This window comes from Hemiscyllium ocellatum, chromosome 11 (genome assembly GCF_020745735.1).
Source record: "Hemiscyllium ocellatum isolate sHemOce1 chromosome 11, sHemOce1.pat.X.cur, whole genome shotgun sequence".
NCBI lineage: Eukaryota > Metazoa > Chordata > Chondrichthyes > Orectolobiformes > Hemiscylliidae > Hemiscyllium > Hemiscyllium ocellatum.
Window position 1 is genome coordinate 14,325,822 of NC_083411.1, and position 27,122 is coordinate 14,352,943.

General features: G+C 43.8%; 2 protein-coding genes across 2 annotated transcripts in view; both read left to right on the plus strand.

The window, feature by feature from the left end:
* radx (RPA1 related single stranded DNA binding protein) overlaps window positions 1-2,712 on the plus strand; it is a 77,594-nt gene extending 74,882 nt beyond the window's left edge. The window contains exon 17 of the mRNA XM_060832028.1: window positions 2,351-2,712. Coding sequence (XP_060688011.1) covers window positions 2,351-2,475 — 125 coding nt within the window. The 3' untranslated portion in view covers window positions 2,476-2,712. The remainder of the gene's footprint in view (window positions 1-2,350) is intronic.
* Window positions 2,713-11,843: 9,131 nt separating this feature from the next.
* LOC132820361 (E3 ubiquitin-protein ligase RNF128) overlaps window positions 11,844-27,122 on the plus strand; it is a 171,327-nt gene continuing 156,048 nt past the window's right edge. Inside the window, exon 1 of the mRNA XM_060832410.1 lies at window positions 11,844-11,912. The gene's annotated coding sequence lies outside the window, so the exon portion shown is untranslated. The remainder of the gene's footprint in view (window positions 11,913-27,122) is intronic.

A 27,122-nucleotide genomic window follows, 5' to 3' on the forward strand; every position in this document is an offset into this window, starting at 1 on the left:
TCAGCCCTCTGAGCCTGAGCCAATCCAAATCCACTGTTTAAACCTGTCGCACATTCCCTAAGCACCTGTATCCCTCTGCTCCCCACCTACTCATGCATCTGTCCAGACGCATCTTAAATGAGTCTACCGAATTTGTCTTCAGTCCTCATGATGATAACTTAAATGTTAACTGTGGAGTTTCTCTCCACAGAGGCTGCCTGACCTGCTGAGTTTTTCCAGCTTTTTTCTGTGCTTTAATTTTTTTATACAGTCTGTGTAGATTGCTTTCTCTGGATTGAACAACTGAAATGTACGTCATGTTAAACAAGGTAGTAGTTCTGTAGGGATTGTTGCAAGGTACACACAGTATTGTACTGGGGCTCGAATTCATCTCGAACAGCTCGCTTATTCCCGAGGGTGAGGGTATGTAACATGGAAAGGAACATCAGCCGGAGTTCCTGCTCCAAAGGGGATTTTGTAATTGCTACCCAGTAATACCGCCCCCAAATCCCAACTGGGAATAGGTAGAAGGAAAGCTGTGATCTCCCTGAGCAACACCAGAAGTGGAGAAGTGGAAAGTATTTCTCTGTTTTTTATTTTAAAGGAATGAAGGAGCCACTGATGAGGTCAGGCAGGAAAGGTGGCTGGAAGCATGATCGAAAAGCTGCGATGAAGAATGCTTTCAAAGACAGATCGTAGAATCCCTATAGTGTAGAAAGAGGCCATTCAGCCCCTTTGAGACTGCAGCAGCACTCCAAAGAGGATTTCACCCCCCAACCCTGTAACCCTGCATTTCCCATGGCTAATCTACCAAGCGTTCATATCCCCGAACACAACAGGCAGTTTAGCATGGCCAATCCACCCTGACCTGCACATCTTTGTGACTGTGAGAGGAAACCGGAACACCCACAGGAAACCCGTGCAGACACGGGGCGAATGTGCAATCTCCACACAGGCAGTCTCCTCGAACCCGGGTCCCCGGTGCTGTGAGGCAGTAGTGGTAACCACTGAGCCACTGTGTCATCCAAAGAGAGAGGTGGTGATGTTGAGAAGAGTCAGGTTGAGAAGCCAGTCAGCTCTCAAAGGGAATGTTTTTGGAACAAAGTGGGATAATAACACAGAAGGATTTTAAAGAGAAGGCCAACATTTATTTTTGAAACCAAACCCTTTGACCAAGCCTCTGGCTATCTGCCCTGGTCTGCTGTTCTCTGACTGGGTGTCTTTTTTTGTCAGATAATTATTTGTCACAGGATTCTTTTAGGAGTTGAAAGCTTTAAGGGAGCGCAAATGTTGTTGCATAAAATGGCTGGTCAAAATTGTCAATGAGAAACCTTGCGTTTCACTGAATGTACTGGTTAAAATTTTAACCAAGTGTTTTTAAAGAGAGAGAGCCCTGCATGCCCGTGCAGTGCAGTTGACGTTGAGGCTGTGGTTAGCAGCTTGGCTCTGAGGGGGTGACTGGACAGTAGAGTTTCCTCTGTTACACTGGGGCATAAAGTACAGTCTTGCTGGACTATGCAAAGGAAACGTGGGTGTGATTAATGGGCAGAAAAGTGGGCATGTGCCCCACAGGAATTTTGTTACCCAGCATGTAACCTGATCGTATTAGAATATGGAAAATACTTGCCCGCTATGTAGCTATGAAAGGTTTCCCACTTGATTTAACTCAGTAATTTACTATAGAACCTACTGTAAAGGAAGAGGCCATTTGGTCTATCATGTCTGTGATAGCTCTTTGAAAGAATGAGTGAAAAGTGAGGTCTGCAGATGCTGGAGATCAGAGCTGAAAATGTGTTGCTGGTTAAAGCGCAGCAGGTCAGGCAGCATCCAAGGAACAGGAAATTCGACGTTTCGGGCAAAAGCCCTTCATCAGGAAGAGGGCTTTTGCCCGAAACGTCGAATTTCCTGTTCCTTGGATGCTGCCTGACCTGCTGCGCTTTAACCAGCAACACATTTTCAGCTTTGAAAGAATGAGTCTGGCTCCCCTGCTCTTTCACTGCAGCCCTGAAAATCCTTTTCAAATATTTGACCATTTGCCTATTGAAAGTTACTACCAAACCTCCATTCCAGACAACAACCGCTTGGAGCTGAAAAACAAAAACTGCTCATGTCACCACTGGTTTTTTTTCCAATCACCTCAGATCCATGTTCTCTGGTCCCTGACTCTCCCATCAGTGGAAACTGATTTCTCTCCATTTACTCAATCAAAATCTGTCACCAATTTCAACACAATTCCATTTTCTCAGGTGAAACCGTTGGAAAAGCATTTTGTAATTTGCTTCTTGATGCTCAGGGCTCGCTTGGAGTTGGGATTGTCCGACGGAACAACATTCCAAAACACTAAGAGTTTTCTTGTGTTGCTTCCTTGCAGATCAGATAATAAAGACAGCAGCTGACCTGGACAATACACGTGTCATCTGTCTCCTTGATGTGTGCCATCATGGTGAGGGCAAGTTTGAAGTGATTCTACACAAAATGTATAGAATGACTGAATAAAATCATCTAAGACCATTTTGAGGACTTCATTTCAACAATATGCATTCCCTTTCCTGGATTCCAGAAACTGTATTTACCTTTCCCGCAACTGCCTTAGAATGACAACCTCAAGTTGAAGACTTCATAATATTTTATCATAAATATTTTCTGTAGCAGTTTATTTAAATTAAACTTTCACCAATGGGTGTGTACATATTCAAATAAATCTATGGATTAAATCTGGTCTAGAGTTAACAATGGCATCAATGAATCAAATTGCTTCATAGTTCATGAGGCTAGCTTTTTTTTTACTACAAACCCAAGGATTTTAAATTTGCTGTTGCTCTGGTTGCCCTGGATGATCAGTCCATTCTGTCTTCTGGATTTCTAGTCCAGTAACATCAACACTGTGTTACACTATTCTATCACTGTTGGTCATGTAGGAGATACATGCACATTAGCAGGCTGGCACTCATCATATGGTTTTGCTCACCGGTTCAAGACAGCTCACTATCACCTTCTCAAGAGTAATTTGGGATTGGCATTAAATGCCATGAGCAAAGTCTGTCCGAAGACAACGCTCAATGGGATAATGCCACCAATGCGTGATTACATCCTCATGTGGTTCTTTGTCATTCACATATGATGTGGGTCTAAATTCAACCCCTTGACAGAATACCAGCTGTCTGCAGTGACCCCAAGTAGGGACATCATTGGACAACAAGGCTAGGTGGACTTTGGTGCTTGTGTGAAGCAACAGCTTTTGTCTGACATTTTCAATGTCTGAACTTACAAATGAAGACAAACAACTCCTGTGGCACAGTGCTAGTGTCCTTGAAAGGCCTAGGTTCAAGTCTTATCTGTTCAAGACACATCATGATCCACCTGAGTAGGTTTATTAACAATAGCCACAAATGAAGGTTATCCTTGGATGAAGTAAAACATGTAAATCCCCTCAGAACAGGAAGAGGAGGATCAGTGGAAGATGGAGGTTGATGATATAAAATGCCCAAGTCATGGACCATAATCATTGGATTGGTTTAATTTTACACATAAGCATTTGTGATTTTATTTTTGGATAGGTTTGTGGGTTTTATTCTGCAGCTGAAAGCAATGAAACTGGTTAATATTGTTCACTTGCAGTTTAATATTCAGTACAACTTAGTGTACTGCACCACCAGCTTCAGTTGAGCTGTAGGATGTGTGATTCACACCTGCTGTTTTATTTTGTGGCCAACATGTTAAGTGGTCAATGAGTCACAATAGTAAACAAGTTGGCGTCCAGCAATCTGTTTGGAATGGTCTCATTTCTAGCCACCTTGTTAGCAATGATACATTTCATGTATAATGCAAGACAGCAAACGTGACAAATTAAGGTTTGTGAGCTTTCCTTCAAAATTTGTAGGGAATTGGCAACAAAAAGACTGATGAAGTTTCTCCTTTGAGAGTAATTCTGTTTATATGTCTCAATATTTGCTGCTCAATGACATTGTCTTTGGCCCAATCCAGGCACATAAAATGAGGAAATTCTTAGAAAGGTCTGAGCAACGTGGGCTACGGTGAGATTAGTAACAGAATTCAACGAGAGGTCCAGCAAGGCCAATCTCAGCACGGGGATTGTCTCGCTCCATCTTTTTTGCTTTCCTCAATTTGTGTGGTAGGTTTCTCGGTAGGAAGCAGTGATTTGCTAAGGAAGGGGAATTATTGCTGATTAGCTGCCTTGTTGCTGGCTCAACTCACCTCCTTCCTATTCAACATTCTACCTCAACCAACTTCCAAAATAAACAAGACATTTGAGAAATCTGAACATATAAAACCAGAGCAGGTACCTGGTGAATTCAGCTTGCTATTTGCAAATGTGATGTTTGTGCCACTGGCAAAACCAGCATTTACTGGTCATCCTTAGAAACTTTATTTGTTCAAAGACCATTTCAGACGGTAGCTAGCAGTCAGCAACTTTATTTTGGGTGTGAAATCACGTAAAACCAGGTGGCACGGTGACTCAGTGGTTAGCACTGCTGCCTCAAAGCACCACGGACCCGAGTTCAATTCCAGTTTCAGGCGACTACCAGTGTGGAGGTTTGCATGTTCTCCCCGTGTTTGTGTGGGTTTCCTCCAGGTGCTCCAGTTTCCCCTCTCAGTCCAAAGTTGGATTGTTATGGTAACTTGCCTGTAGTGTTCAGGCAAGGTGCCTCAGCCATGGGAGGTACAGAGTAATTGAGATAGAGGAGGAGCTTAATGGGCTGAATGGCCTGCTTCATTCCTGATGAAGGGCTTATGCCCGAAACGTTGAATTGCCTATTCCTTGGATGCTGCCTAACCTGCTGTGCTTTAACCAGCAACACATTTTCAACTGAATGGCCTGCTTCCATACTGTAGGGATTCTAAATGCCAGAGCAGATAAGGGTAGTGGGTTTTCTGGCCTAAACAAAAAGCCAAAAGAACTGTAGATGCTTGGAAATCAGAAATTGCTGAAAAAAACTCAGCAAACCTTTCCTATCGGAAACTTAAAAGGGTTCAGGAAAGATTTACAAAGATGTTGCTAGAGTTGGAAGATTTGAGCTATAGGGAGAGGCTGAACAGGCTAGGGCTGTTTTCCGTGGAGTGTCAGGGGCTGAGAGTTGACCTTATAGAGGTTTATAAAATCATGAGGGGCATGGATAAGATAAATAGACAAAGTCTTTTCCATGGAGTGGGCGAGTCCAGAACCAGAGCAGCACGGTGGCACAGTGACAGTAGCTTCTGCTACTGTCGTCTTTAAGGCGGCACGGTGGCACAGTGGTTAGCACTGCTGCCTCAGCGCCAGAGACCCGGGTTCAATTCCCGCCTCAGGCGACTCTCTGTGCGATATTTGCACATTCTCCCCGTGTCTGCGTGGGGTTCCTTCGGGTGCTCCGGTTTCCTTCCACAATCCAAAAATGTGCAGGTTAGGTGAATTGGCCATGCTAAATTGCCCATAGTGTTAGGTGATGGGGTAAATGTAAGACCACGGGTCTGGGTGGGTTGTGCTTCAGCAGGTCGGTGTGGACTTGTTGGGCCGAAGGGCCTGTTTCCACATTAAGTAATCTAATCTAATCTAGAGGGCGTAAGTTTAGGGTGAGAGGGGAAAGATAGAAAAGAGACTAAAGGGGCAACCTTTTTATGCAAAAGATGGTGCGTGTATGAGTGTATGGAATGAGCTGCTAGAGGAAGTGATGGAGGCTTCAAGTGTGGTAGGTTTCTTGGTAGGGGAACCCTTCAAGTGGTGGAGGCAACATTTAAAAGGCATCTGGATGGGCATATGAATAGGAAGGGTTTGGAGGGATATGGACTGTGTGCTGGCAGGTGGGACTAGATTGGGTTGGGATATCTAGTCGGCATGGACGGGTTGGATTCGAAGGGTCTGTTTTTGTGCTGTACATCTCTATGACTCTAAATAGAGTAGATCTGGCAACATCTGTGATTTCTGCAGTTGTGTGTCTGTTCGCCGAGCTGGGAATTTGGTTTTGCAGGTGTTTCGTCCTCAGTGCTATGGATCCTTCTGTGAAGCGCTGCTGTATTGTGTAGGTTGGAATTTATTTGGTTTCATTCCCGCTCCTTCCAGTTGCCAGTTCTGGTTGTTTGTTGCAATGGTCGGTGTATGGGATCGAGGTCAATGTGTTTATTGATGGAATCTGTGAATGAGTACCAAGCTTCTAAGAATTCCTAGGCTATCCTCTGTTTGGCTTGTCCTAATATTGTGTTGTCCCAGTTGAATTTGTTGTCCTTGTCACCAATGTGTTTAGATACTAAAGGATAGGTGGTTGTGGTGTTGAGTGGCTAGTTGGTGTTCATGAATGCACATTCATAAGGTTTCTTTGCCTGTTGGAAATGAGTGAACCATTTGGGGCTTTATGTCAGTTTCACTAGTTCTATGTTCATTGTTACAAGTACTAGATGGATTAATTAGCTGAATTTAAACTTCTCGGCTGCTGCCATGGAATTTGAACTCACTTCTCTGGATTATTAATCCATGACTCTGGATTGCGAATCCAGTTGTAAAGCCATTATATTATTGAAGCCTCTGCTCCTGTAATTCCTTTGTTCACTGGTTAAGTGCACATTTGTGATTCTGTGTCAGAGAAACTAGTGTGTGCCTCAAATTCGGCATTTTCTCAGTGATGCCCTCAGCATTCACAACATATTTTGGCCCCACTGTGCCCAAAGATAGCTCCCCCCACCTCAAACTCCACATTGTAAATATTTACTTATTTACTAGGATCGAAAATACAATCCAGGGATGTGCAAGTAAAGTAAGGTTCTAGGGTCTAAGTGTTGCAGTTTAGAGGATCTTAGGGTGCATTGTTACCCGATAATCATTTGGGATGTTCAGGTTCTGACAGTATGGAGGTATTGCTCAGGATTTGCAATGTTGGGGCAGTGGACAGGGTCTGTCCATAGAATCCCTACATGTGGAAGCAGGCCATTCGGCCCATCGAATCCACGCCATTCCTCCAAAGAGCATCCCATTCAGACCCGCGTCCCCAAGCTTCCCCTGTAACCCATGGCTGTATACCCCTAGATACTATGTGGCAATCAACCATGACCAACCCATCTAACCTGCACATCTTTGGACTGTGGGAGGAAACCGGAGAACCCAGATGAAACCCATGCAGACACGGGAAGAACATGCAAACTTAACACTGACAGTCGCCCGAGGCTGGAATTAAACGCAGGACCCTGGTGCTGTGAGACAACAGCGCTAACCACTGAGTCACCCCAATCTGGAGGGAGCTTTGAACGATGGTGAATGTCAGGAACAAGTTGAATCTTTTGGAAACAGTAGAGACAGATGACACTGCTAGTCCGCGCGGCGGCCAGGTCTGTCAATCAAATGTTGGCATGGAGGCAGAGTGGAAGAGTTGGACATCACACAGAGCTGTGGTAATAGGGGACTCCATAGTGAGAGGAACTGACCGGGGTTTTTGTGGCAGCAGGCGGGACTTAAGGATGGTGTGTTGCCTTCCTGGTGCCAGGGTGAAAGACATCACAGACAGAGTGCAGAAAATCCTCAAGGACGAAGGTGAAGAGCCAGAGGTGGTGGTACATGTCGGCACAAATGATGTCGGGAAGAAGAGGAGGAACATACTGCAGCGGGACTTCGGAGAACTAGGAAGAAGGCTGAAAAGCAGGATGTCCAGGGTGGTTATCTCCAGTTTGCTTCCAGTTCCTTGGGCTGGAGAGGCCAGAAACAGGGAGATAATGGACTTGAACGTGTGGCTGGGGAACTGGTGCAGGAAGCAAGGACTTAAATTCTTGGGTCACTGGGGTATGTTTTGTGGTAAGCATAAATTATACAAGAGAGACGGTTTGCACCTTAATAGGTTAGGGACCAGCATTCTGGCAGGCAGGTTTGCTACTGCAACACAGCTACGTTAAAACTAATTAGCGGGAGGAGGGGACAAACTGGATGTTTAAGAAGGAAATTGACAGGGAAAGTTTGAACAAGGGAAGTCAAGAAAGACAACTGTATTGAAGCAGAAAACTCGGAAAGGGATCATGCTGTAAGGTTGAGTGAAATAGGAGTTGATGGGAAGGGTGAGGGCAGTAACAAATTAAAAATACTTTATATGAATGCATGAAGCATTAGAAATAAGATGGATGAGCTTAAGGATCTTTTGGAAATTGGCAAATACGATATTGTGGGGATAACTGAGACGTGGCTTCAAGTGGGCAGGGCCTGGGAAATGAATATTCAAGACTACACGTGCTATCGTAAGGACAGACTGACGGGCAGAGGAGGTGGGGTGGCCATGTTGGTAAGGGATGATATTCAGACCCTTGCGCGGGGGCCCTAGAATCAGGGGATGTAGAGTCAGTGTGGATAGAGCTGAGAAATTCTAAGGGTAAAAAGGCCCTCTTGGGAGTTATCTACAGGCCCCCAAACAGCAGTCTGGATGTCGGATGTAAGTTAAATCTGGAGCTGAAATTGGCCTGTCGCAAAGATGTTACTACAGTTGTTATGGGGGATTTCAACATGCAGGTAGACTGGGAGAATCAGGATGGTATTGGACCTCAAGAAAGAGACTTTGTGGAGTGCCTCCGAGATGGATTCTTAGAACAGCTGGTGCTGGAGCCTACCAGGGAGAAGGCAATTCTGGATCTGGTATTGTGCAATGAACCAGAATTGATCAGGGACCTCAAAGTGAAGGAGCCATTGGGAAGTAGTGACCATAATACAATAAGCTTCAATCTGCAATTTGAGAGGGAGAGGGTACAATCGGAAGTGACAATATTTCTCTTGAATAAAGGGAACTATGGAGCTATGAGGGAGGAGCTGGCCAAAGTTCAATGGTGCAATACCTTAGCAGGGATGACAGTGGAGGAACAATGGCAGATATTTCTGTGTATAATGCAGAAGTTGCAGGATCAGTTCATTCCAAAGAGGAAGAAAGATCCTAGGTGGAGACATGGGATGTCTCCTTAACGAGGGAAGTTTATATGTTTCTTAAGTTAAAAGAGAAAAAGTATAGCATAGCAAAGATAAGTGGGAAAACGGAGGACTGGGAAGCTTTTAAAGAACAACAGAGGATTACTAAGAAGGAAATACGCAGAGAAAAAATGAGGTACGAAGGTAAACTGGCCAAAAATATAAAGGAGGATAGTAAAAGTTTTTTTAGGTATGTGAAAGGCAAAAAAATGGTTAAGACTAAAATTGGGCCCTTGAAGACAGAAACAGGGGAATATATTATGGGGAACAAAGAAATGGCAGAAGAATTGAATTGGTACTTCAGATCTGTGTTCACTGGGGAAGACACAAGCAATCTCCCTGAGGTAACAGTGGCGGAAGGACCTGAACTTAAGGGAATTTATATTTGCCAGGAATTGGTGGTGGAGAGACTGTTAGGTCTGAAGGTTGATAAGTCCCCGGGGCCTGATGGTCTACATCCCAGGGTACTGAAGGAGGTGTTTTGAGATATCGTGGATGCGTTGGTGATTATTTTCCAGAGTTTGATAGATTCGAGATCAGTTCCTGCGGATTAGAGGGTGGCTAATGTTGTACCACTTTATAAGAAAGGTGGGAGAGAGAAAGCAGGAAATTATAGACCAGTTAGTCTGACCTCAGTGGTGAGAAAGATGCTGGAGTCTATTATAAAGGATGAAATTACGGCACATCTGGATAGTAGTAACAGGATAGTTCAGTGTCAGCATGGATTTATGAAGGGGTAATCATGCTTGACTAATCTTCTGGAATGTTTTGAGGATGTAACTCTGAAGATGGACGAGAGAGATCCAGTAGATGTAGTGTACCTGGACTTTCAGAAAGCTTTTGATAAAGTCCCACATAGGAGGTTAGTGAGCAAAATTAGGGCGCATGGTATTGGGGCAAAGTGTGAAATTGGATTGAAAGTTGGTTGGCCGACAAGAAATAAAGAGTAGTGATAAATGGCTCCATTTCGGAATGGCAGGCAGTGACCAGTGGGGTACCACAGGGATCAGTGCTGGGACCTCAGCATTTTACAATATATATGAATGATATAGAAGATGGTATTAGTAATAACATTAGCAAATTTGCTGATGATACTAAGCTGGGTGGCAGGGTGAAATGTGAGGAGGATGTTAGGAGATTACAGGGTGATCTAGAGAACTGTGGAATGCAGATGCTGGAGATCAGAGCTGATAAATGTGTTGCTGGAAAAGCGCAGCAGGTCAGGCAGCATCCAAGGAGCAGGAGAATCGACGTTTCGGGCATATACCCTTCTTCTGGACAGGTTAGGTGAGTGGTGCATGGCAGATGCAGTTTAAAGTGGAAAATGTATAGTTATCCACTTTGGTGGCAAGAACAGGAAGGCAGATTACTACCTAAATGGAATCAATTTAGGTAAAGGGGCAGTACAGAGAGATCTGGGTGTTCTTGTACACCAGTCAATGAAGGCAAGCATGCAGGTACAGCAGGTAGTGAAGAAGGCTAATAGCATACTGGCCTTCATAACAAGAGGGATTGAGTATAGAAGCAAAGAGGTTCTTCTGCAGCTGTACAGGGCCCTGGTGAGACCATACCTGGAGTATTGTGTGCAGTTCTGGTCTCCAAATTTGAGGAAAGACATTCTGGCTATTGAGGGAGTGCAGCGTAGGTTCACAAGGTCAATTCCTGGAATGGTGAACCATTTAGGACAGAGATGAGGAGAAACTTCTTCACCCAGAGAGTGGTGGCTGTGTGGAATGCTCTGCCCCAGAGGGCAGTGGAGGCCCAGTCTCTGGATTCATTTAAGAAGGAGTTGGATACAGCTCTTAAGGATAGTGGAATCAAGGGTAATGGAGATAAGGTAGGAACAGGATACTGATTGAGGATGATCAGCCATGATCATATTGAATGGTGGTGCAGGCTCAAAGGGCAGAATGGACTACTCCTGCACCTATTGTCTATTGATAAGGTATAGCATATCTCACTACATCTCCTCTCATAGCCAGTTACTGTGTTTACACTCTGTCATTAAACTATGGTAGGCACAGTTAGTAAGTCTGCCAACTTACATTAGCTTTAGTAAATACTAAAATTAACAAAAGTCACATCATAAAGCTTTCAAAAAGTTAACACCATCTGCAAAGCCCCAGTTATAATGTGAAGAAAACTGTACCTTCATTCCAAAATTGTCAGAAGTCGAACAATTTTTTTAACAGGAATATCAAAGAGGCAAGTTTTGTGATAACATAAATGACAGCCAATCAATAAGGATACAATAATTCAGGAAGTGCTCAAAATGCTCAGCAGGTCTGACAGCACCTGCAGAAATGGAAGCAGAGTTAATGTATTGAGTCATGTATGCCTCTTATCCAGAATGTTTCCAACTTCTAAAGTGTTTTGCTTTTATTTAGAATCCCTACAGTGTGAAACAGGCTCTTCAGCCCAACCCTCCAAAAAGTAACCCACCCAGACCCATTCCCCTATATTTACCCCTGACTAATACACACATCCCTGAACACTACGGGCAATTTAGCATGGCCAATTCGCCAAACTGCACATTTTGGACTGTGGGAGGAAACCCAGACACAAGGAGAATATGCGAACTCCACACAGTCCCCCCAAGGCTGGAATTGAATGCGGGTCCCTGGCACCGTGAGGCAGCAGTGCTAACCATTGAGCCACGGTGCAATGAGCTGAGGTTAAGTTAATTGGGAAAGATTCACCCACGCCATTGTAGATATTAACCTAGAATTTGCTGAATTAGTCAAAATGAAATGAAATGGAGAAACAAGAACATATGATGTTTGCCTAATTCAACAGTAATGGTCAGGTGATGGTCTCATGATTAGAAACGTCACTGATCTTATTGTGTTCCTGTATTTTTCTAAGGAATATGTTTAAATCAAGTGCTGAAAACTTAGCAGTGATAACTGAACTGTCACAGTGTGTCTGGCTGAACCAAATACAGAAATTGCTGAAGAAACTCAGCAGGTCTGGCACCACCTGTGGAGAGAAAACAGAGTCAACATTTCAGGTCCAGTGACCTTTCTTCTGATTTTGTTTCTGATTCATGATATCTGTGGTTCTTTGGGGTTTTTTTTTTGTTCGGTGTCTGGCTGAAGTTCTATTCAGATCAGGACATTAGATGTGATATTCCTGACTTTTTTTTATCAGTGAACAGAGTGCTTGATCACAGTTTGCACTGTGTAAATATCATTATCTTGATTGGATGGCAAACAAAGGTGGCAACAGCATGAGAAAGCTAAGGTTGAAGTCAAAGTTTATTGAAATCAGAAGATAAGCCTCTTTCCAGGAAAACAAGCAAGTTCGAAACAAGCAATTGATAAAACCAGCAGTGGGAAACACAGCACATATGTGATGTTGCCAGTGGCCCAAATTGATCAAATAGCTGGAAACTGGACCGTGACAAAGTTTGAATGCAGCACCTATCTATGTGTGAAAAAGGTATAAGAAAGCTTGCTTCAGAGCATAGTTAGTTAACTCAAGAGGTGCTGAAAATGTGTTGCTGGTCAAAGTACAGCAGGCCAGGCCGCATCTCAGGAATAGAGAATTCGACGTTTCGAGCATAAGCCCTTCATCAGGAATGATGAAGGGCTTATGCTCGAAACGTCGAATTCTCTATTCCTGAGATGCTGCCTGGCCTGCTGTGCTTTGACCAGCAACACATTTTCAGCTGTGATCTCCAGCATCTGCAGACCTCATTTTTTACTAACTCAAGAGGTGGTCTAATCATTGACTGGGGGTTGGACAGAGCAAGCTGATCATCTCGTCCGATCTAATCCTTGGACACATCCACTTAAACCTGTTAATTTAAGACTAAAAGCGCTGTATGGGTAAGACAGTAGTATTTTGACACGTAATTTGCTTTAGTAAAGAACATTAGTTAATATCCCATTGTTAAAATCCGCCTTGGGTTGTTGATATGCAGAATAAATCCGTCAGACCATGGGAAATATGAACACCAGCTTAACTCAGTGGACTGGGAATGGAAATGTATTATGAAGTACTTTTTGTTTTCTCATTGATTTTGCACAAGGTATTCCTTTTGGCACCTTGGTTGTTAAGTTCTCCTGTGCCTGAAGTACTATTAGTTCTGTACTGGGTGTCAAGAGGGAAGGAAGTGCTTGGCAGTTACAATGCATACTAATTCAGGCCATTGATTAATCCCCTGCTTATTATTATGTGTTCCTGCTGAAAGTGCAGTTCAGTCATCAGTAAACAATACTAATGATGACTCCAGAAAAATTTTAATAAAGGTTCCACACAAAAAGCTAATGGCTAAATGCAAAGCCATTGGCAACAAAGATATTAATTACAAGGTTGCTGCAGGATGTGATACAAAAGGTTTTCATTACAGACTGTCAGTTGAGGACTGGAAAGACTACTGGGCATGGTGACCCAAGCTTTTGGTGTTGGGAACTCCATGTTTCTCGTTAATGTCAATGACCTGCATTTAGAAACTGAATGCAAGGTGGCAAACTTAGATTATACAAAAGTGAGTGTGTGTGTTTGTTATTATGGACTAGGCCAGACCATGCAAAACATTCTTCAGCAGGCAATCCAGACCACGATTTCGCAAATTTTTTTCAGTCAGTATATAGTGAGAATTACTTGGTATACGTTAACGAGGTTGAGTACCAGGTTTTAAAACAAAATAACACAATAAAATACAAAGAACAGAGTAAAGAACCCCTAAAGAACTCAGTCTATCCAAACTAGATGTAATTATGCTGTTATGAATATACACAACAGTCCCAATAAACAAACCCCCTTTAAAAAATGGATCAAATGCTTACAGGTTGAGGTTAGAAGGGCAGAAGGAGAGAGAGAGTCTGTTTCCACACAGCTGAACTCCTAACTAGTTCCTGACTGAGCTGCTCAGCCCACTCCCCTTTCATTTTACTAGTCACTTCTAAAACATGACCACATTGGCCTGAAATCTCATCTGTTTGCATGTAAACAAAAAGGCCTTTCAATATCCTTTCATCTCTGTCCCGAACCAGCCATTTTATTTTCTACCAATCAGATCATAAATCTAAATAATTGATTTGTACAATTAATGTTCATTGTGCAAGGTTTGTGAAGGTTTGTAGCTCAGGTTGAGGTTCAGGGTGTAGGTTTGCTTGCTGAGCTGTAGGTTTGATATCCCAGTCGAAATGGTGGTTTTTTTCATTCGTGCGTAGGGCTACGAGGGAGAGAGGGTCGTGTCTTTTTGTGGCTAGCTGATGTTCATGTATCCTGGTGGCTAACTTTCTTCCTGTTTGTCCTACGTAGTGTTTGTGGCAGTCCTTGCATGGAATTTTGTAGATGACATTGGTTTTGTCCATGGGTTGTACTGAATCTTTTAAGTTTATTAGTTTTTGTTTGAGAGTGTTGGTGGGTTTGTGTGCTACTAGGATTCTGAGGTGTCTTAGTAGTCTGGCTGTCATTTCTGAAACTTCTTTGATGTATGGTAAGGTGGTTAGGGTTTCTGGCTGTGTTTGGTCTGCTTGTCATGGTTTGTTCTTGAGGAATCTGCACATTGTATTATTTGAGTATCCATTCTTCTTGAATACATTGTATAGGTGGTTCTCCTCTGTTTTCCGAAGTTTGTCTGTGCTGCAGTGTGTGGTGGCTTGTTGGAATAGTGTTCTGATACAGCTTCGTTTGTGTGTGTTGGGATGTTTGCTGGTGTAGTTGAGTATTTGGTCAGTGTTTTTTGGTTTTCTGTATATGCAGGTTGGTAGTTCTCCCTTGTCCTTTCCTTCGACTGTGACATCCAGGAATGCGAGTTTGTTGTCGGTTTCTTCCTCCTTGGTGAACTTTATTCCTGTGAGGATGTTGTTGAGATGTTAAATGTCTCTTCTATCTTGTATCGTTTTGTGATGACAAAGGTGTCATTAGATTAGATTAGTTACAGTGTGGAAACAAGCCCTTTGGCCCAACAAGTCCACACCGACCTGCCGAAGCACAACCCACCTAGACCCATTCCCCTACATTTACCCCTGCACCTAACACTACGGGCAATTCTCTGGCATGTCTCCCTCGTAGCCCTACACATGAATGGAAAAAAACACCATTTTGACTGGGAAAACACATCTATCCTGGGACAGGCTAAGCAAAGACATGCCAGAGAATTCCTAGAGGCCTGGCACTCCAACCACAACGCCACAATCAAACGCATAGATCTCGATGCCATCTATCAACCCCTCAGAAAACGAACAGGAAATGACATCACCACAAACCCCAGGAACACCATCCAGGAGAAAGATATAAATAGAAAGCAGGAGACAACAGCTTCGCTTCACTTGGGGGTCGCCACTGATGGTGTTACCTAGCTAAGTAATGAAACATCTGGATATCAAACCTACAACTCAGCGAGCAAACCTACACCCTAAATGTTCATTATTATCTGGTTGCCTGGGTGTGATTGGGAACATAATAGAACATATGAAGGCATCCAGTGGAAAGAATGAAATGGTTCCTAGGAGCAAAAAGGAACTGCCTCAGTTGTATTTTAGTAAATAGGGACTTCTCAGTAAAACTATATAAGGCACTACTAGACAGACTGCAGCTGGAGTATTGTGAACAGTTTTGGTTCCGCCTTATCTAAGGAAAGATATACTGTACTTGGAGGCAGTCCAGAGAAGATTAACTAAGCTGAGACATGTTTATTCTTTTACTGCTGCATATCTCCAGTCTCCTCAGTTGTTTTCCATTGATCCTGTTTTTTTTAACCTTTAATTCCCAGAGAGGATCTGTTGAACTGAAAAAAAATGCTTTCCTCATTTTGATGACGTGTCACTTTGCTTCTCCTTAGTTTAATCTGCACAAACATTCAGAGCTGAGAAAGGAAATTAAAAATTTGCATTTCTGTCGGCTGGTATCCTTTCTGCTATGGTTGGTATGACATTAACTAAGATGAATACGGAAAATGCTGAACATTTGTGGATCAGGGAGCATCTATGGAGAGGAAGGCAGAGTTGGTGTTTTGGGCTGTTGGTCTCTTGTGAGAACAGCAACAACTTATTCTGTCAAAGGCGCTATATAAACATGAAGCATCTAAAAACAAAAGAGGACTCCAAAAAGTATTTGATCAGAAGATCAAAATCTGGGTCGAAAGAGTAGGTTGAGTGAATTAAAAGGAGGAGAAGGAGGTGGAGGGATGGAGACAGGAAATTCCAAAGCTCAGGTTGAGATATTAAAGAGTTAATATGCTCTGCTGACCTGAAGGAAATTGGATGTCCCCAGGCTAGGGTGGGATGCCTCTGACTTGCAGATAGATTGTAAGGAATTGCATTCTCATCCCTTGCCATTCAAAGCCTGGCCATTTCCTAATTATTCAGAAGCCAATTTACGTTGTCATCTGCCACTATTTACATTGCCATCATCTCCTATTCAGAAATCAATAAGAACATTATAGTTGGAATTTGACTACTCCCTGTAGTTAAAAAAAAAGATTAAGAGATGATTTACATTATATTATTTCTGGAGATGGTGAGATTACTGCATTATGTCTTGGATGGCATGTGACTGTGGGGGGATTTTTTTTATTTCAAAATATACTTTATTCACAAAATAATTTGATGTTCTGTACAGTTGGTCATGTCATACATATGTAAACATTTACATACAGAGATCGGAATTTATCATTGTTCTATACAGGTCTGTACATTTTTCAATCATATGCCCATATGTTTAGCTGAGGCGTCAGCAGAGCCCAAATGACTGCGCGGCCCTCTGTTCTTCTTTAGGCAGGCAGATGTTACATGGTGGTCTTTCGCCACTGTGCCTTGGTGGCAGCTGCCCCAAGCTTCAGCGCGTCCCCCAACACGTAGTCCTGGACCTTGAAATATGCCAGTCTGCAACACTCAGTCGGGGTCAACTCCTTCAGCTGGAAGATCAACAGGTTTCGGACCGCCCAGAGAGCGTCCTTCACCGAGTTGATGATCCTCCAGGCGCAGTCGATGTTCGTCTCAGTGTGCGTCCTGGGGAACAGGCCGTAAAGCACGGAGTCCCGCGTCATGACGCTGCTCGGGATGAACCTTGACAAACACCACTGCATTCCTCTCCAGACTTCTTCTGCCTAGCACATTCCAGAAGGAGGTGTGTGACAGTCTCGTCCCCCCCGCAGCCGCTTCGAGGGCAGTGTGCCGTGTGGCTGAGAGTCCGGGCGTGCATAAAGGATCTCACAGGTAGAGCCCTTCTCACCACCAGCCAAGCCATGTCTTGGTGCTTGTTGGAAAGTTCTGGCGATGAGGCATTCTGCCAAATGACTTTGACAATCTGCTCAGGGAACTGCTCGATAGGATCCACCCTCTCCTTTTCCCGAAGGGTCTCAAGGACACTACGTGCTGACCACTTCCTGATGGACTTGTGGTCAAAGGTGTTTTTAGATTAGATTAGATTTACAGTGTGGAAACAGGCCCTTCGGCCCAACAAGTCCACACCAACCCGCCGAAGCGAAACCCACCCATACCCCTACATTTACCCCTACCTAACACTATGGGCAATTTAGCATGGTCAATTCACCTGACCCGCACATCTTTGGACTGTGGGAGGAAACCGGAGCACCCGGAGGAAACCCACGCTGACACGGGGAGAACGTGCAAACTCCACACAGTCAGTCGCCTGAGTCGGGAATTGAACCCGGGTCTCCAGCGCTGTGAGGCAGCAGTGCTAACCACTGTGCCACCGTGCCGCCCACAAGTTTATGAAGTTTTTCTTCATAAACTTCTCCATGAAGGACAGGTGATACGGAACGGTCCAACTACTCGGCATGTTCCGCGGCAGCGAGGCCAGGCCTATCCTTCGCAACACCGGGGACAGGTAGAACCTCAGTACGTAGTGACACTTGGTGTTTGCGTACCAGGGATCCATGCACAGCTTGATGCAGCCACACACAAAGGTGGCCATCAGGGTGAGGGTGGCATTGGGTGTACATTTTCCCCCATTGCCCAAATCTTTGTACAGCGAGTCCCTTCGGACCCGGTCCATCTTTGATCTCCACTGTGGGGGGATGGCCGTGGGTTGTCTTGTGGGCATTACTGACTGTGATGAAAAGATTTGTTCAGAGAGAGCGTTGACATGACTGCAAGCCCTGTGAGGTGTGTTACTACTTTCTCCAAAGTTTGTACTGTATGTGCTTATTAAATTTTGGTTGTTGTTCACAGATGTTGGTGTGCTGCAGTTGCATCAAGTGTGTAAAAGTCTCAGGAAAAAGAACTTCAGGGGAAAGAACTTAACAAGTCCAGGGCAACTGATTCCAGGGCACCAGTTATGGAGTGATTAAAATTGGGAATGCAAGGAGGCTAGAATTAAGTCTGGAAAAGGGGAGAGACAAAAAACATTTTATGCAATTGCAACAGACAGATGAACAGGCAAAGGGAGCAGGAGGGAACAAATGGAAAGTTCACTCATAGTGTGGAAGGAAGGAAAGGTTAAATGGTGGGAACCATGATTGAACAAGTGGTTGGAAAACTACTCCAGCATCAATAGTATTTTGTTTTTCTCCCAATTTTAATTTCCAGGTCAATGCTGTGCTGAAGGAGAAGGTTGGATGGTGAACCGTAAGGCCTGGAGAGTGTTGAGTACCAGGTGTCAGTGTGTTTGAGGTCAAAGCATTATATGTTTTCAAGGAAGAGTTAGATATAATTCTAGAAGCTAAAGGGATCAAAGGATATGAGGCGAAAGTGAGATCAAGGTACTGAGCTGAATGATCAGCTATGATGATATTGAATGGTGGAGTATATTCTGAGGGCTTAATGGTCCACTCCTGCTCCAATGTTCTATGTTATCTGCACAGAATCAAGCAGGGAAACACGTTTCATTACTTGGATCTGGCTCAAAACACCTAACAGTGGGGTTCACTCAAATTATTTATGCTGAACATCCGGAAATCCTCAGGCCTTCATCTTTAGTTGCAGAGCTTATACCCTATGTAGTTGGTTAGCTCAGTTAGCTGGGCAGTTGGTACGTGATGCCAACAACAAGGGTTCAATTCCTAAATTAGCTGAGGTCACCATGAAGGTCCTACCTTTTTACCTTGCCCATGGCCTGAGGTGTGCTGACCCAAGGGTTAATCCTCCATCAGTTGCCTCTTTCCAATATGAGGGTGAGACTTTGGCTACTCCCAAGCAGTGCCTAAACTATTTGCTAGCCCTGTTGTTCCAGGAAGAGGTTATATAAAACCAAGGCACCTAGGCTAAATATAGCATGTGTTCTTTAAAGACTTGTCGTTTTTAGAGTCATGCAGTTTGCTTGCTGTCTGTGTGTCCTTAATCAGAAAGCCACAAATGATGCACAATTAAACCAGAAAAAGCAGTATCCTAGTCAGTGCGGTGAAGAATTTTTTTTTGGCCTAAGTTTTCACTTCAGAATCGATTGCTGCAATCTATTTATAACTTTTCTTTTGGTGTGTGTTTTTTTAAATAGAGGTTTTTGGATTTGGATGCCATTTAATTTCCAGCTGTTCCTGTATGGTTTATTCTGTTACCTAGAGCGGTGTAACCCAAAGCTGATCTCATTTTAAATGATGAACTGGGGATAATCCATGTGGCAAAATAAATCACATGACAGAAAAATAAACTGAATGGACAATACAGTGGTTTCATTACTGGATTGGTCAGGGGATAATGGACTACAGGGAGAAGGCAGGAGAATGGGGTTGAAAAACATATCAATCATGATCGAATAGCGGAGCAGGCTTGATGGGCCGAATGGCCTATTCTGCTCCTATACCTTATGGTCATATGGATCTTGGGTTCAAATCCAGACTGGGGGGGGAGAATTCATTGCTGACTCCCTAAGAAAAGGATTTCCCCAACCTCAGTATGTTTCAAAGCATTTACATACAGTGAAGGAAATACAGCAGCCAGTTGTTGCCAGTCAAGCCCACAACCATGATTATCTGCTTGTATGATGTTGGACCACATTTTGTCATAGAGTCACATAGATGTACAGCATGGAAACAGACCTTTCATTCCACTTTTCCATGCTGACCAGGTATCCTAAATTAATCTCGTCCCATTTACCAGCACTTGGTCCATATACCCTTCCTATTCATACACCCATCTAGCTGCCTTTTAACTATTGTAATTGTACCAGTCTCCACCACTTCCTCTGGCAGCTCATTCCATCCATGCACCACCCTCTGCATGAAAACTATGCCCCTTAGGCTCCTTTTAAATATTTTCTCTCTCACCTTAACCTATGCTCTCCAGTTTTGGACTCCCCTACCCTCGGGAAAAGATTTTGTCTATTTACCCTATCCATGCCCCTCATGATTTTACAAACCTCTATAAGGTCACCCCTCAGCCTCCAATGCTCCAGGAAAAACTGTCCCAGCCAATTCAGCCTCTTCCTATAGCTCAAACCCTCCAACCATGGCAACATTCTTGTAAATTTTTTCTCAACCCTTTCAAGTTTCCTGCGGTGCTCCGGTTTCTTCCCACAATCCAAAGATGTGCAGGTCAGGTGAATTGGCCATGCTAAATTGCCCATAGTGTTAGGTGATTAGTCAGAGGGAAATGGGTCTGGGTGAGTTACTTTTTGGAGGGTGGGTGTGGACTGGTTGGGCTGAAGGGCTTGTTTCCATACTGGAGGGAAACTAAAAAACAATTTCACAACATCCTTCCTGTAGCAGCGAGACCAGAACTGGACACAATATAAGTTTCGCAGTCAAGCTGAAAGCATTGAGGGAGGCACTTTCTTTGAACGTCCATGGAGGGAGTGCCTCAATAATCAAGAATCCTTGAAGAACTGCAGGAATAGTTGTGAGAGGGTAGGTTGTGGGTAAAAAAGGAAGACCCAGCAATCAAGCATGGAGTGGTTGCATAGCTAAGGTCCTGTATTTGTAATGATGTTGGTTCCCCCTAGGCGCATGAGGTATCCCCTCACCCTAGCTAGGCTGGAGGCATTGGGATTCAATTTCCATCCTGACCTCCCGAAGTTGCCAATGCTCTCAGCAGTGGGAAGTGGCCTTAAGTGGTTCTCAAGTGGCATTTTAGTAGGCAGTTAATCTGCCAGTTACCCTGATGCAAAATTGGCAGATTTCCCCTGTAGGGGCATAGTAGCAGGAACTTGTCTATCCCTTGCCAAAAATCTTTGCTTGCCAAGTTGCCAGCCCTCCCACTTCCACTCTGCCCAAAAGCCCAAGGATGGATCCAGCCTCAATGATCAAGGGCTGAATATTGGCCAGGATATCATGGAAATTCCTCAACTCTTTTTCAACCTTGTGTTGGGCATCATCTACATCGACTTGAGACAGCAGGTCTATTTTACCTTATAGGGTCCGATGGGAAATGAATCCAGCCAGTTTTAATCATAGTATACAATCAAGGCTCATTGGCAATCACACTTGGATAGAGTAGGTGAGTGACTCATGCGGAAAAAATTTACAAACTATTTTTGCCTTCGCACTTCCTGCAGCCACTGCGCAGTGTACTTCTGCATGAAACACAATCAGGAAATGTACAACTGGCACCTATATATCACCTTTAACTTGGAACAATCTGCCCTGCATAACTCAGAAATACAACTTGACAAAAAGAAAATGAAACTGATATTAAGAAAGATTCAAGTAAAAAATGAGGTCTGCAGATGCTGGAGATCACAGCTGCAAATGTGTTGCTGGTCAAAGCACAGCAGGCCAGGCAGCATCTCAGGAATAGAGAATTCGACGTTTCGAGCATAAGCCCTTCATCAGGAATAAGAGAGAGAGAGCCAAGCAGGCTGAGATAAAAGGTAGGGAGGAGGGACTAGGGGGAGGGGCGATGGAGGTGGGATAGGTGGAAGGAGGTCAAGGTGAGGGTGATAGGCCGGAGTGGGGTGGGGGCGGAGAGGTCAGGAAGAGGATTGCAGGTTAGGAGGGCGGTGCTGAGTTGAGGGAACCGACTGAGACAAGGTGGGGGGAGGGGAAATGAGGAAACTGGAGAAATCTGAATTCATACCTTGTGGTTGGAGGGTTCCCAGGTGGAAGATGAGGCGCTCCTCCTCCAGCCGTCGTGTTGTTATGTTCTGCCGGTGGAGGAGTCCAAGGACCTGCATGTCCTCGGTGGAGTGGGAGGGAGAGTTAAAGTGTTGAGCCACGGGGTGATTGGGTTGGTTGGTTCGGGCGGCCCGGAAGTGTTGTCTGAAGCATTCCGCAAGTAAGCGGCCTGTCTCACCAATATAGAGGAGGCCACATCGGGTGCAGCGGATGCAATAGATGATGTGTGTGGAGGTACAGGTGAACTTGTGGCGGATATGGAAGGATCCCTTGGGGCCTTGGAGGGAAGTGAGTGTGGAGGTGTGGGCGCAAGTTTTACATTTCCTGCGGTTGCAGGGGAAGGTGCCGGGGGTGAAGGTTGGGTTGGTGGGGGGTGTGGATCTGACGAGGGAGTCACGAAGGGAGTGGTCCTTGCGGAACGCTGATAGGGGAGGGGAGGGAAATATATCCTTGGTGGTGGGTCCGTTTGGAGGTGGCGGAAATGGCGGCGGATGATACGTTGTATGCGGAGGTTGGTGGGGTGGTAGGTGAGAACCAGTGGGGTTCTGTCTTGGTGGCGGTTGAAGGAGCGGGGCTCAAGGGCGGAGGAGCGGGAAGTGGAGGAGATGCGGTGGAGGGCATCGTCGATCACGTCTGGGGGGAATCTGCGGTCCTTGAAGAAGGAGGCCATCTGGGCTGTGCGGTGTTGGAATTGGTCCTCCTGGGAGCAGATGCGGCGGAGACGAAGGAATTGGGAATATGGGATGGCGTTTTTACAGGGGGCAGGGTGGGAGGAGAAAGATTCATTAGAGGGAGTTTGCCTAAGAGGTAGGTTTTTACTGAGAGTCTTTTAAAAAAAAAGAGAAAGTGGAGGAGAAAATTAGAGTGGAATTTCAAAAGTTTAAAGTGTATAAATGGGCGGCACAGTGGCTCAGATGTTAGCACTGCTGCCTCACAGCACCAGGGTCCCAGGTTCAATTCCAGACTCGGGTGCACCGGGGTCCCAGTTTCGATTTCAGACTTGGGTGACTCTCTGGAGTTTGCACATTCTCCCCGTGTGTGCGTGGGTTTCCTCCCACAGTCCAAAGGTGTGCAGGTCAAGTGAATTAGCCATGATAAATTACCCATAGTGCTAGGTGCATTGGTCAGAGGGAAATGGGTCTGGGTGGGTTATTTCTTCGGAGGGTCGGTGTGGACTTGTTGGGCCGAAGGGCCTGTTTCTGCACTGTAGGGAATCTTATCTAGTCTAATACCTCACTGAAGAAGAGATGAAGAAGATGAGGATTGCAAAATTGGAGGACATCAGAGATCTTAAAGGACTGTAGGTGCTTACAGAGTTGGGAAAGGGCAGGAACTTGAGAATCAGAAGGATTATTTTAAGTCAACAACACAGCAAAGACGTTTATTTGTGTACTGTGTTTAATATCATTGGTCCAATCCTTTGGGAAACTGTGAATCAAAATAACGAAACTTATCGAGTGACTCCCAAATTAAAACAATGGAAGATTTCCCCAGTAGGGGCACAGTAGCAGGAACTTGTCTAAAAGATTGCTGACAAGATTTCACTTTTCGTAACTTTTATTTTAGCATGAATCAGAATTAATATAAATGAAAACTGAAATATTTGCTGATGCTGTAAATCGAAAACAAAAACAGAAATTGCTGGAAAAGCTCAGCAGGTCTGGCAGCATCTGCCAGAAGGGTCTCCCGATCTGAAACATTAACTCTGATTTCTCTCCACTAGATACTGCCAGACCTGCTGAGCATTTCCAGCAATTTTTGTTTTTGTTTCAGAATTAACATAAATTAATTTTCACACAAAGCAATGAGTTTCATTTCAATGGGCAATTGTGTCAGTGATATTTTTAATGAAATTACATGTAGTGGTGTAATTCACATGTGGCACCACGTGCAGTTCCAGAGTGCTCAGTGAAGGATCTGTCATGTTTATATGCAATCAATTAAGATCCTCAAAACGTATTCACTGCTAGCATATTCCATCTAAGGTTCATAGCTATGGCTCACATCAAGAAGTTACCCATCAGCAATCTTGCTTCACTTCAATCATGTCACTCCTTCTGGCTTAGCTTTCCAGAGTTCCTCTTTAACATATCAATCTACATTAGTTTCTAACTTGACATTTAACCTTTATACATTTAATTAAAAATTAAGGGTTGTGGGAATGTAATTTCTTTTAATGGTTCTCAGGTTAATTTCAGTTTGAGTTGCCCTGCCAGATTGTTACCATTTTAACTTTTTAATTATCCACATCCAAGACATGGTTCCATGGATCCTTGGTGAGGTGCCAAATGGAGCTCATGAGGGGAGCATAAGAACTCTATGCAGCAGGGGTAGGCATGGATATATCAAACAGCTCATGAGGTATGTGTGGGAAGGAGGTATGGGGAAGATGTGGAGGGGCTCCATTCTGTGCGCAACTCCCTGAAACAAAAACATGATGACAGAGATCTTTTATATGAAGATGACCCTATGAAGTTAGAAAGTAAATTGGGCATTAAGTTTTTAGAATGTAGAAAAATGGGAAGTGATCACATTGAAGCATTCAAATTCATGGAAGTGCTTTATAAAGAAACCTAGTCATAGAATATGGGCTTCCCTTTACCATCCAAACCTTGAACTGAGTGATTCACTTGGCATTTCAGAGGGCAGATAATGCAATGTATTAGGAGCCACATTTCAGCCACGTACAAATGGCAGATTTGTCCGTACTTATGACAATTGCCACATTGCCACAAGGCTAGCTTTTAATTCCAAGTTTTTAAAATAAATTTACTTCAAATTTCAACATCTTCCATGTTGGCGGTTGAGCTATTTCCCTAGAACATTAGTTGAGCACTCCGGATTACTAGTTCGGTGATATTACCATTCTTTCCATTGCTTGATTTGATTGATGGATACTGAGAGGTTTTGTTTTGTAATGTAAAATCAGGGGGGCACAATCAAGGGATAAGAGGCCAAGAGGAGGAGAAATCACTTCACTTGAAGGCACATGAATCTTTGAAATTCTCTATTCCAAAGGAGCGTGGATGCTTCACCAATGAATCAATTAAAGGCTGGATTAGACAGAGTTTGGTTCCTCAGGGAATTAAAGGAAATAGGGAGTGGAGAAGAAATGAAAATTGAAGTCCAGGATGACCCATGACCCCATTGAATGGCAGAGCAAGATCGTTGGGTGATAAGGTCTACTTCTGGTCATATCACTTGTGCTCTTATGTCTGGCCTGGAAAATCTGGTCTCAGATGATCCCTACTAGAAAACCCACACATAAAGAGAAACTTCAAATCAGCAGTTGACTTTCTATCTGGAATTGTAGCAGTTTGTGCTACAATTTTAGTCATAAAGGCCTCAAACTGAAGCAAACTGCCACCAGAGAGGAACCACTTGCTGACAAAAGTGACAAAAATGTAAAGGCTGGAACAAAAGAGGAAGTCACATGCTGGGTGACTTTAGCTGCTGTAATAGTGAATTGGTCATAATGCCAATGTGTTACTTTGTGTAAAAACACTGCCTTGAAAAATAAACCTTTCAGACTAAAAATGCACTGCATTCTTCTAAGCCCCTTCTGTGAAACAAAGTATTAAAATCATCTCAAAGAAGAACGTACCCCACTCAATCAGAAGCAGAAATGATGTAAATACTGAGAAAGATATAGGTAGATGTGTAAATGGATTGGGGTCAAAACAATGTGGCGCTGGAAAAGCGCAACAGGTCGGGCAGCATCCAAGGAGCAGGAGGGTCGACGTTTCGGACATTCCTGAAGAAGGGCTTATGCCCGAAACATTGACTTTCCTGCTCCTTGGATGCTGCCTGACCTGCTGTGCTTTTCCAGCGCCACACTTTTTGTCTCTGACCTCCAGCATCTTCAGTCCTCACTTCCTCTTGTTTAAATGAATGGACCAGTTTAACACTTCAATGCAATATTAAAGAAGTTCCATATTTTTGCAGATTGCATTTTGCAGAAGCTTCATATTAAGAGTTTTTCACAAGGCTGTCACTAATCCAAAGAGGCAAAAAAAAAAGCAGTGGTAAACTTTGAGTTCAAAATATAGTAGAGAAAGCTGAGTCAAAACTTACTGAGAATAATCAAGGAAGGAAATGTAAGTGACTCATGGAGATTTCGAGCATGGATGTATAGGCAACGTAAAAGGCAACCAACTGACCATCAAAGGGGTGGAACTGATCGTGCATTTAATCATGAACAGTAGCATGCAATCAACTGTTAAATTAGTGGCCTGCCTGTAAATTTCAACATATTAGAGTCTATTGATTAATTTATCAATGATTATTCATTGCAGACTCATTTCTCATATCAACCAGCTGCTGGTTCCCCTCCAAGCCACTCACCATCTAGACTTGGAAATATATCTCCTTTCCTTGACTGTTGCTGGGTTAAAATCTGGGAATTCCCTCCCTAACAGTATTGTTGGTCTACCTTCAGCACATGGACTGCGGCATTTCAAGAATGCATCTCAACAACTCCTTCTCAAGAGTAAATAGGGTTGGGAATAAATGCTTGCCTATTCGGGTGATGCCCATGTCCCAAGAGGGAATAAATAACATTTGGACTGATCTTATGTTGGTAGAGTGCATGGAAAAAGTGTTGGATTATTACTATCTTCAAATTGTTTTTTGAAACATCATTTTTGCGATAATGGCCCTTTGTGGGGAAGTCTAGGACCCGAGAGCATAAACTCAGAATAAGGTGTTGCACATTCAAGGATTATCAGACCTGCCATGGTCTTGTTGAATGGCAGTGCAGACTCGATGGGCTGAATGGCCTCCTCCTACTCCTACATTTATTTTTAGATGAGGAGTGAGTGGTGGCAATTTAAAGTAATGGCATCACTCTAAAAGGTGTGGAGCAACAGAGAGACATATGGGTTGATAAACACAAATCTTTGAAGATATCAGGATAAGCTGATAAGTCTGCTAAAATAATGGAATCCAAGGCGTTCTAGTATTGCAACTGAGACCTGATTTTGTTTTTGTCTCCTTGCACTCAATGACATGATTTTCATCAGACACAATTTTGTGTCATTTCTCTCTAACCAGAGTTAATGTTAAAGTATCGCCATTTTATTCATAATTCATTGTCTGCACATCAGAAATACTAGTTTGATACCAGTGAAGCATTTTAAAAAGTCCTTTGCCCTGCATGAACTGTATATAAGCTAAATGGAATGTAAATATTTCCTTTTAATTGATCTGGAATTCAGATAACCCGGGGTGCTGCTGGCCAAATGTTTTTTTATTCCC